The sequence below is a fragment of the Branchiostoma floridae genome, chromosome 7 (genome assembly GCF_000003815.2).
Source record: "Branchiostoma floridae strain S238N-H82 chromosome 7, Bfl_VNyyK, whole genome shotgun sequence".
Classification (NCBI taxonomy): Eukaryota; Metazoa; Chordata; class Leptocardii; order Amphioxiformes; family Branchiostomatidae; genus Branchiostoma; species Branchiostoma floridae.
The window spans coordinates 7,233,708-7,244,659 of NC_049985.1; the positions used below are offsets into that span (position 1 = coordinate 7,233,708).

At 45.3% G+C, this 10,952-nt stretch overlaps 2 protein-coding genes across 2 annotated transcripts in view; one reads left to right on the top strand and one right to left on the bottom strand.

The window, feature by feature from the left end:
* Positions 1 to 1,227: 1,227 nt before the first annotated feature.
* Positions 1,228 to 4,009, top strand: LOC118419397 (UDP-glucuronosyltransferase 2A3-like). The gene is made up of 4 exons (XM_035825764.1): positions 1,228 to 2,587; positions 2,713 to 2,932; positions 3,339 to 3,558; positions 3,727 to 4,009. Exons 1-4 carry the CDS (start codon positions 1,733 to 1,735, stop codon positions 4,007 to 4,009), a joined length of 1,578 nt encoding a protein of 525 aa, XP_035681657.1. The 5' UTR covers positions 1,228 to 1,732.
* Positions 4,010 to 4,452: 443 nt separating this feature from the next.
* The window catches only part of LOC118419467 (guanylate cyclase soluble subunit beta-1-like), a 12,799-nt gene continuing 6,299 nt past the window's right edge, over positions 4,453 to 10,952 (bottom strand). The window contains exons 5-12 of the mRNA XM_035825848.1: positions 10,453 to 10,654; positions 9,844 to 10,080; positions 9,112 to 9,365; positions 8,427 to 8,624; positions 7,777 to 8,014; positions 7,195 to 7,338; positions 6,815 to 6,969; positions 4,453 to 5,808 (exon numbers count right to left, since the gene is read on the bottom strand). Of these exons, the coding sequence (XP_035681741.1) occupies positions 5,676 to 5,808; positions 6,815 to 6,969; positions 7,195 to 7,338; positions 7,777 to 8,014; positions 8,427 to 8,624; positions 9,112 to 9,365; positions 9,844 to 10,080; positions 10,453 to 10,654 (1,561 nt within the window). The 3' untranslated portion in view covers positions 4,453 to 5,675. The remainder of the gene's footprint in view (positions 5,809 to 6,814; positions 6,970 to 7,194; positions 7,339 to 7,776; positions 8,015 to 8,426; positions 8,625 to 9,111; positions 9,366 to 9,843; positions 10,081 to 10,452; positions 10,655 to 10,952) is intronic.

Sequence of the window (10,952 nt, forward strand, 5' to 3'; positions counted from 1 at the left end):
GTCTACATAGAAAGTTATTGCACGAACGTTATCCATACTAGTAAGCCTGTGCTGCCATGGCTGCCACCTATGTGTGAAAAGACTAGAACAGTTACATTCTTACTCTGCTCCGTTTTCTATCCTGCTTACAGCTAACGTGAGAATGGGCTGTGTTGCGGTTTTGAGGTCAAGGGTCAATTTTTCAGTTTACCGGAAGTCCGTGACGTAAGATTCATGGCGAAGTGTGTTTTTTTTTTATAGCTGAGATGACGGACTTTAATATGAGGGTATGTTTGTGTGCCAGTAACGTCAGAAAGTTGAGTTGTTAACAGTTGCTTTCTCCTATTCTCTGTATAGAAAACCATTGTTTAGAGGCTGTATATTGGATGACTGGTTGATGCCCTGAAGCGATTCAGGTATCACCCTGACCTCCCCCTTTTTAGCTATTTTGGGGCTGAATACACCTCCATGTGTGTGTGAAATATGATCCCAGGGGACATGCCATGCTAACTTTGTTGAGAATTTCCCATATTTTAGCTGATTTGGGTTAACTGGTGTGCTAATGGACACTGCTTACAATGGGAATTGCCATTGATGTAAAATGACTTGAGAGGGAGAATGGACTCTAGAGTCTACAACTCTTCCATTTGACCAAGGACGTTAATTTGACCTGTATTCTATTGGCAATTGCGAAAGTAAATTATGAATAGTCCAGACGAGTTCGGTTGGACGTGAACCACATTATTTGGCAAAGTCCCAGGGGAGGAGCCGAGAAAGTGGTCCAGCTCATGGATACAGGGGGTGTATTCCTAGGCCTCATTATCTTGTGTTTTGCTAACTTTTTTTTTATGTTAGCCTGTGGCAGGTGTCATGACGGCATACCAGAGTCTGTCAGTGCCATTTTCAGAACAAAAGAGGAAGAAAGTAGTGTGTCCATTGAGTGAAATTGGACTTTGACGTACTTTTATTAAGTGTCCAGCACACACCTTCTGAAAGTCCCCACAAAGCCTATGAAAGGACACTTCATGACCAAATTCCATGTCCCTATCACTGTATAGGCAGTCTCTGTGTCATAGTGACTAGCTGTTGGCATTTCTTGGCCTACATATGCCAGATTTCTTGAAAACAGCTCTTGGTATATATGCCCTGCCCAAGGGTCCATTTTTCAGTTTCCCGAAAGTCCGTGCCGTAACATTCATGGCGACATGTGTTTTTTTTGGATTGCTAAGATGACGGATATAATATGAGGGTATGTCTGTGCAAGGATTTTGCCAGTTATTAACAGTAGCTTTCTCCTCTTCTGTGTATAGGAAACCATTGTTTAGAGGATGTATATTGAATGACTGGTGAATGCCCTGATGGTGACGGTTGAGATAGCAGAGTACAGCAAAGAGGCGGTTTGATGTCGCCGTTGGATGTCTCTGCGTAAGAGAATGGTATATAGGATACCCGTCAGAACTCTGCCCGGGACGAGCGCTGGCATCTCTTTGTGTAGCTAGCATGGGAACCCATTGCTGCGGACCCATTCAAACATCAAAAACCTTGTCATTTCGGCCATGATTGGTTCCAAACTGAAAGGCAATCGGCTTCCCACGGACTACCAATCGTTTCGCTGCTTGTACGTTGGAGAATTTGTTTGGCAATCAAACAGCTTACCTAGATACAGGTCAGTTAGACGGTTTTAACCTTTGATCAGCCCTAAAAGAACTGCCTCTCTGTTTGGACATAACCAACTCAGATCAAGCGCAGCAATATGGGTATTGGACCAAAGCTTCGAAGTTCCACAATTTTACTGGTTTTCCTTGGTTTTCTGATCAGGAGCAGCGCAGAGAAGGTTCTGATGGTACCACCGCCATGTTACCACAGCCACTGGATGACTCTGGCCAAACTTGGTCGTGCCTTGGTGGATAAAGGTCATACCGTCACTGTGGTTGCTTCAGAGGACATTGTAGAAAAGCGTCGGGCAGAGTGGCCTGACTTTCAGTTTGAGGCATTCCAAGACCAAGGAACCCAAGCAAGGATCATGGAACTACAAGACAAGGCTTATTCATTGGTGGAGATATTGTCTGTCTTTGAAATGAGAGAAGAAATCGTTGCTGAGTTTGGAGAGTTGATAAAACATTGTGACTTGCTTCTGGGTGACGGTAAGCTGCAGAACCGACTGAGGACATCCCAGTACAGCGTTGTCATTACTGATCCCATCTTTGATTGCGGCGCTATCCTCTCAGCCCATCTAGACGCCCCTCACGTTGCTGTTCTGCGCGGAGATCCCTTTTTGGACGAAACATCAACAGGTGTACCGATTCCTCCGTCGTACGTACCATCTCTAGGTACCGATTTTACCGATGATATGACCTTTGGACAACGAGTGCAGAACGTTGCCTTGTCAACTTTCCTATCAGTGGTAACACGCCAGGATCTGAGTAGAGCATTTGACGGACTGGTCCGTACGTACGTAGGTGAGAACGAAACTATTCAGAGCGTGACGTCACGTACGGACTTGTGGTTGTATCGAACCGACAATGTTCTGGATTTTCCTCGTCCCAGGATGCCCAACATGGTTCAGGTTGGAGGACTGAATGTCCTTGAGGCCGCCCCCCTTGCTGAGGTAAGTTCTCGCTGGTAGCGAATAGAAATTTTCGGCATTAATTCTGTCTTCATACGTTAACTCGATGTTGTTGGATGTCTATTAAGATGACGAAAACTCACTATGGGTGATTTATCTCTCTACAGGACATGGAAGCGTTTGTCCAGAGCTCTGGAGACGATGGAATGATTGTCGTCAGTTTCGGGTCGATGTTCAAGACGATGTCGACGGAAAAGCAAGAAGTCTTCGCGGCAGCCTTCGCCCGACTCCGGCAGAAGGTGGTGTGGCGGTACGTAGGAGAGAAACCGACCGGGCTGGGTAACAACACCAAACTACTGGCCTGGCTGCCTCAGAACGATCTGTTGGGTGAGATTAATGTTCTCATTATAAGACAAAAAAACTTTGATAAGTATCAAATCGAAAAATAATACAGCAAATGCCCTGGGGAATACTCAGATGATACTACTATGCATGCGGGGAAAAATTCCACACATGCTTACGAAATTTTGGGAATTCTTGTCAAACGGACGCACACTATATCATTAGGCTTGCCCCTGCGGCGTCGCCAAAAAGTACTGAGAAAACATCAGTAATACAGGACTTCATTGAATTACTTAAATCATTATTTAAGATAAGAACTGCAAACATTCATGGCGTTCTGTGATTATATATTTTACTCGGGTTTTCCTATATGTCTACATTATGTGTATATACTTAGAGCACATTTTCCGGATGACTTGCTTTGCTTCTGACTTGCTGTATTTGTTTGTAGCTCACCCGAAGACCCGAGCCTTCATCACTCACGCTGGGTCGAACGGCCTGTACGAGGCCCTGCACCACGGCGTGCCCATGGTCTGTCTGCCGCTGTTTTCGGATCAGCCCGCCAACGCCGCCCGGGTGGTGGCCAGGGGACTGGGGGTGAAGTTGGACTTTAGCACGGTCACGTCCGACCAGTTGTACCAGGCCGTTCTTCATGTTGTCACCAACACAAGGTACTCCTAGTGTCACGTGGATGTACAGGATCTAATACACTGAACTATAGATAATTGTATAAACACACACAGAAACAGACACACACGCAAACGCACACACGCATAGACACACACACACACACACACACACATTCTTCTAACTTATCTGTTTTATTTCCTGCTTGCCAGCTACCGTGAGACGGCAGCCCGTCTGTCCCGTCTGCACCGTGACCAGCCCCAGTCACCCATGGAGCGGGCCGTCTGGTGGATAGAACACGTCATCAAACATGGCCGACTGCCCCATCTCCGCGCACGCGTCGTGGAGCTGCCGTGGTACCAGTACTACCTGCTGGACGTGTCCGCGTTCCTGCTGGCCGTCTGTGCAGCTGTCCTGGGTATCGTGTGGTACAGCTGTTCGTTCTTTTGTAGGAAGATTTGTTGTAAAAGTGTCGGAAAGTTGAAGTCTCAGTAGAAAGTTAAAAAGTGAGTAAAAAAGAAAATTACCACAGGAAACTTTTCACTCTTTAATGTTTACTATATCTGTTACACTGTCAACGTACACGTAACTCGATGGTACCACAAACAGTATCTATATATAAAAAGAAATATATATATATATATATATATATATATATATATATACATATATACGCGTTAAAATTACAAGTTGGCCTCAGACAGATACTGATCAAGGATGGGTTGCTGTTTACTTATCTATGTCCAAAACACGCTTCACTCATACATTTTCTCGGAGATCAATCTCGGCACAATTATAATACAGGCTGTATGTCATGACTAGCTGTGACGTCAACAGCGCAAATATCTACGTAACGAAATGTTTAAAAAGCAACATTATAAACGCAAAAAACAACAACATACATTTATTTGCATAATATGTCACATAAACTTTCGGTTTACGATTTTAAAGATACCTTCTGTTCAAGTTACCCTTGTACATGTTAACAGTACATATTGTAATTAGTAAGAAAACAGTTTATAAACTTTACTAATCTTGTTCCTATCCAGAAAGCTAACGTTTTTGACATTGGCACTGGTCTTCAGAAGTCTCTACAATGCTGGGTAGGAGTAATTGTACTGAGGATCAGCAAAAAGTGATCTGCTGCAGCAGTCTTCTCTTTGATATCTTTCTTTGGCATTCACAACATTTTGACGTTTTGTGGTAACAAACTAAACTATATAACACTATGCGTTTGTGTAGCTGCAGATAAAGCTGGGTTTCTAATGTTGCTGTTAGAAGTCGACATATTTAAGATATTAAGTACCTCATCGACACCTTGCAAGCTTCTAACAAGTCAACAATCTTTGCATGTAGAGGGATTTTACAATATTGATATACATGGTACCTACACATATAGTTCTCTCTCAGTAGAATAAAATCCATACATTTGTCCATATACATATACGATATATACGATATATAAACTCGTAAATATTGTATAATACACAAGTACTTTACATGACTCTTCATTTCAAGCGTCAACTTGATTTACAGCATGATTACATACAATAGGATATCATCTATGGGTAGAACACAAACATTTGTGATGTTAACTCTGAACTGGTTCACAAAACAGTCCCACGTGATCAGTTCAGACTATAGTCCTGTGAGATCTCAAGTAGGTGTGGGTACCGGTACATCGGTAAAAAACCGTTTTTTCCTTATTGGACCAGTCCGGTAGACCGGATGTTCGACCTAATAGAAAATGAACAGATAGTATGAACAGACTTTCACACGTTTCGGGGCTTACCGGTCGAAGAAAATGACAAGAGCCAAGTAGAGGAGTTTATAGTCATCTCTCCCAAGTTTTACAGTCAATCGTACAGAGGCAGTTAGCCTTGTAGGATTTTAAAACGTCAGTGGGAGTGGAATACCCCGCCAAACAGATTTCCTTGTGGAGAAATGGACTATTGTTTTGAGTGTCGTCCATTTACAAGTTTTCACATACTGAATCAGGTCCAGGTTCAGGCACGGACCTGGACCTAATCCTCTGGACCTGAACCTGAATTTTCTGTACCGGTACCCACCCCTAATCTCAACAAGTCACATAACAGTCCCGCGAGACTTCGACATTCTCGCGAGATCAGTTCACACATTACTCTGGGTAAATCTCGTCAGTTCACACAACAGTCTCGCGAGATCTCCTGGCGAGTAGCCAGCACTCCATGGGCTCCTTCTTGCCCTTCATCTGAACCGGTCCCCGGTAGTCGAACCGGAAGGCAGGGTCGTGGCACTCTGGCTGCATCAGATCTCTGTACGTACATGGAATCGTAAACATGTATAAACAGAACAGGATGTGCACTTCGCATCACAATCACAATCAAAAGTACAATTTACTCCAGTCAATAAAGTACCTCAACGCAAGTATGAATTGGACGATGTCTCTGATGTATAAGCATCAGTTTAAACGTGTAACCACTTAACATTTTGTATACACTGGACACATGTCCCTGGCGCTATACACCATCCACACACAGGTAAACACATATGTGCCTGGTGCTGAACACCATCCACACACAGGTAAACACACCTGTCCTTGGTGCTGAAAACATTTACATACAGGAAAACACACTTGTCCTTGTTGCGTAACACCATCCACACACAGGCAAACACAAAAGTCCTTGATGCTGAACACCATCCACACACGGGCAAACACACCTGTCCTTGGTGCTGAAAACATTTACATACAGGTAAGCACACCTGTCCAATGTGCTGAAAACATTTACATACAGGTAAGCACACCTGTCCTTGGTGCTGAACACCATCTACACACAGGCAAACACACCAGTCATTGGTGCTGAAAGCATTTACATACAGGTAAGCACCTGTCCTTGGTGCTGAAAACCATCCACACACAGGCAAATAGACCTGTCCCTGGTGCTGAAAACATTTTGCAGACAGGCAAACAGGCCTGCCCTTGGTGCTGAGCACCATTTTTATTCAAGCAAAAGAAACTGTCCCTGGTGCTGAACATTATTTACATATAGGCAAACAGATCTGCCCCTGTTCTTGATGCTCAACAAAATTCACACAGAGGTTAGACAAACATATACAGGTAATAACACATTTCCCAAGTGGCAGTTCTGAACTCCCTCCACACACAGGAAAACGCAACTGTCCTTGGTGATGACGACCATCTAAACATGGATACACACATACATACCTGTCCTGAAAATATGTTATTTGTCTAATTTTCCATGTTGAAACCTGTTTTCTGATAAGCATATCACAGGTGGACACGTCTCTAGTATACCTCACCTGTAGGCGTACTCGGACACGTTGATATGACCCTTGACCCCCGTGGTCTCTGTCCGACTGGTCAGGTTGACCGTGTTCCCGAACAGACAATACCGCGGCATCCGCTGACCTATGACCCCTGCAACCACCTCCCCACTGTGGATACCGATGGTGATCTGGGAAGGAACCAAGATGGCGGCGTCACCAATACGTACACATATAAAATGCAATATAATAAGTATGGTCTCGATTGGGGAGGTAAAGGTGGTAGAAGGAGAGGCATGGGCTTTGAATTCCAATACTGTGCTCTAGACACAGTAGATAATAACCTATTGTCCTTATGGTCTCCAAAAGGCTATGAGACTACCTTTTAGGTGTATGTGGAGAAAAGTTTGACCTACTTGCACGCCCTCCATCTCCTCCTGTTTACACTGGTGGCTGATGTCCATCATGTCCAAGGCCAGGCGTGCGATACAGCGGGCATGGTCCATGCACGGCTCCGGTAACCCGCTCACAGCCATGTACTTGTCTCCTACTGTCTCAACCTGAGAGAAAAAAAATCCAGTTACTTCGCTTGCCGGAGCGACAAGGACTTTAATTTTTGTTTTCTACTACCAGGACGATGTAAGGGGGAGGAGATACGAATTCAGTCACGATTTGGACCTCGATGAAGCGCCACCTGGCGGCGAGAAGTACCTATCAGTCATCCACACGTTACATGTTTAGAGAACTTACTATCTACTTCATGCTTTTTCTACTTCGCTACTAAATGTTTCCAAATCAACCCATGTTAGTATACAGCAACTAGCACAAAGACCTAGTGACCCTCAAATTCAATGAATCAGGACGGGCGGATGCCAAACATCTTTACCCTGTTGCTTAAATTACGATTCTGAAAGGCCATCTCTTCCTAACAGTGTATCACTAGATTCATCCTGAGAGGTACAGAGACCTGGTTGAAATTTCACTGTTTCCCACGCTACCTTGTAAACGCTCGGGTTCTTCTTGGGGTCCGTCAGGTCGTCGAAGCGCGTGTAGATGTCGTTGAGCAGCTTGACGATCTTCATGGCGCCCGTGGCCGAGGCGTTCCTCTTGCAGAAGCAGTTGAAGCCGACGATGCCGCTGAAGAGCAGGGTGACGTTATCGAACCGTCTGGCGGGAACCGGCCGGTGATGACGCAGTTCTGTCGCCACGGAGATCGGCAGGATGGAGTACAGCAGTCTGGAACGGTTCAAACATCGGATAAACGTACCTGATGTCGGCTAAAGATAAGTGGTTATGTTCGTTGTATGAAATCTGGTATGGATAACTATGGATGTATATTAGATATGATTAAATCTGATTTCGGCTCAGCTTCTTTCGACCAAATGTCCAGGTCATTGTAACTTCATTTGTCCTTGATTTCAAAACTGATCTAGCACCACTTGCGGGATGACAAAATACTTTGTGGTACGAGCCAGCATCTGCGACACGAACTATGATATAAGAAACAACAAATGGCATTAAATAATGCATGGCATCGTGCCTCGGCAGAAAATGGCGGTTGGTGTCAAATGTTTACGATTTGGTTTCTCCCCGAAATGGAGTTACTTTCAGTTGCTTGGTGTGACACCGGAAATGACGTCAGTCTGACCTGTCAGTCTTCTTCTTCTCGTCCTCCAGTTCCCGGTAGGTCTGCTGCAGCTTGTCTGTCAGAATCTCCAGCTTCTGCGTCAGCTTGTACTCCGCCTCGAACTGCTCGGACAGCAGCACCAAGTCTCGCGTGGCGTCGTGCAGCGGGATGTCCGACAGGTACAGGCCGCGGCGGTTCAGGTCGTCGAGATTCATCACACTGTAGGGGGTGATGGAGATTTATTTTATGTTTAATAAATGCACCAGCTTGTGCCAGATTTAAACAGATTTTATGCACATTTTAAACAGCATCAGGTACAGATATCAGATTAAATCATATCTTATATACACTTGACAGGTATCCATATCAGATTACATACAATTAACAGAAGCACTTATCTGGAGCCAATATCAGGTAGATTTATCCGGCTCCGATGAATGAGCAATGTGAAACAATGAACCAATCGTGCATCGAAGGGTGTTTGTAGTCACGTGGTTATGACGCACCATCATCAGTCGTCCGCCATGTTGGATGGTTATAGACATCAGGTTCGGCTGAGAACGTCTAAATGGTTGCTGTTGTGCTACCTACGCAACATCATTTTGGCAACTACACGTGCGAACAATGCATACGATAAATAATTGGGCACTAGCGCTTGGGATAATGACTACTTCAAAGGGCAAATTGTATGTTACCAAACATATACCTCGGGGAGCAAAGAAATAGCATCCAATCAGATTCCTCCACGTAGATCATCTGCCCCTTCAGGCGCATGCGCGATGACTCGTTCCCGATGAGCTTGTCACGTGACACGGCGCCGGAGGAGATGTCGATGAGGCCCTCCTTGGTGCGCAGGACGAACACCGTGTTGATGTGGCTCGTGATGGAGTTGAAGGCAAACTTGATGTGCGGGCGGATCATGTCGAACAGGTCGCACACCTTACACTCTTGGAGGCAAATCTTGTGAGGAACAGAGAATAACACTGTTTTTGGTATTTTCAATACAAGAATGAAAGTTACGCCAAAAAGCAGTTAACGTTACTCAAGCAACTGGATATGATTTAGGAAGCGGCCAGACGTTTCAGATAGCATTCACTATATCTTTCGTCAGTGTCACCAAAAAAGCATGAAAGTTCGTCTGAGTTGATGAATTACATCATTGAGAAAATAAACTGTTCGCCAACTGCAAAAAATGGACTCACCGGTCGGGAGCGATATCAACTTGCCAACAGCCTTTGACCCACTGCTGACGTCACATACCCCAAAAGACACGTAGCCAGAGTATTTGGGTCAGATAGTTGAAGAAGACAGCGATTCAGCCGAAACTCCTGGTGAGTTCAGTCTAATTTCTCTATGATGCTTTCATTACCTTTTGCACAAGCTAGGTAAATGAAGAATGCACCAAATGTCTGGAATGACAAAACAATCTGTCTCCTACCTGAGGGATGACCCGGCTGATGGACGTTCCCGCCTGCTGAATGACGAGGTTACGGTCGAACATGACGTGGAAAGGGAACGCTCGGCAGAACGTCGCGGGGCTGATCTTCGGCTCTCGCGAGAGCCCGACGTCAAAGGTGTCCTTGTCGTGTGCAGAATACCGCCTGACGTCATCCTTTTCCAAGATGGCGAACTTGACGTGGTCGGACTCCTCGCCTTTCCTTTGAATGATTTGAACCTGAAAGAGCAAAGAAAGTTGTAGAGGTAGTGAGCTCCGTGTCTTTACTAACTATAGAATGAACTGCCAACTGGTCATATTAACCATATTCAAATATCATTCATCGATTTATTCATCATATTTACGATAGACAATGACAAGACATTGTTTGGCTCATGACTACAAGCTAAAAGTTTTAACGTTCTGTTTGCATTGTAACCACGTCAAAGCACCACGCGATGTTGCACCTTGGCCGAAAGGTATGGGGAACAAGTTCAACCATGCGCCTTCAGTCACTATCTATATGAGGTACTGCAATACCTTACTACTGTATCGTCCTTCCACCAGCAGAACAATATAGTCCTTATATATCTATAACGATCGAATACTTACGTCCACATCGGCGTTGTGTAGTTTTTTGGCCACAGTTTTGACGATGCCGATGACGATGTGCTCCAGCCCCTCCCGCTCGGAGTAGTAGTGCAGGATGAGGGTGCCGTCCTCCTGGGTGGTGCACCGGAAGGACGGAGCGCGCATGCCCGGGTAGATGGTGCCCAGGTGATCGTGTAGGGCGTCCAGGTTCTGTAGGAAATCTCTGCCGAGGAGAAAAAACAGTACATGAGTACATGAGGAGTTCCAAAAACCAACCCGGGCAGAAGACACCCATATTAGAAAGGCTTCGATAGCCTGACTAAAATTGCGCCCCTAGCGGCCGGCCCTACAATTGCCGCCGCCAGCGAGAGATGGTATAAACACAGGATGGTGGTTCGAGAGAGGTATCAAAGAGGCCGTTCACATCAGGGCCCTGTCACCTACGCTGAACCGTTACCAGGACGCCACCGACTCCCCCACATCTACAACACTCGTCTAGTCACGTGACCTGAGAGAGAGAG

Excerpts from the sequence above, each read along its gene's own strand:
- LOC118419397 (XM_035825764.1), top strand. The coding sequence starts at position 1,733 with ATGGGTATTGGACCAAAGCTTCGAAGTTCCACAATTTTACTGGTTTTC. Across the intron at positions 2,588-2,712 it reads AGGCCGCCCCCCTTGCTGAG|GACATGGAAGCGTTTGTCCA; the intron begins GTAAGTTCTCGC and ends ATCTCTCTACAG. Across the intron at positions 2,933-3,338 it reads GCCTCAGAACGATCTGTTGG|CTCACCCGAAGACCCGAGCC; the intron begins GTGAGATTAATG and ends ATTTGTTTGTAG.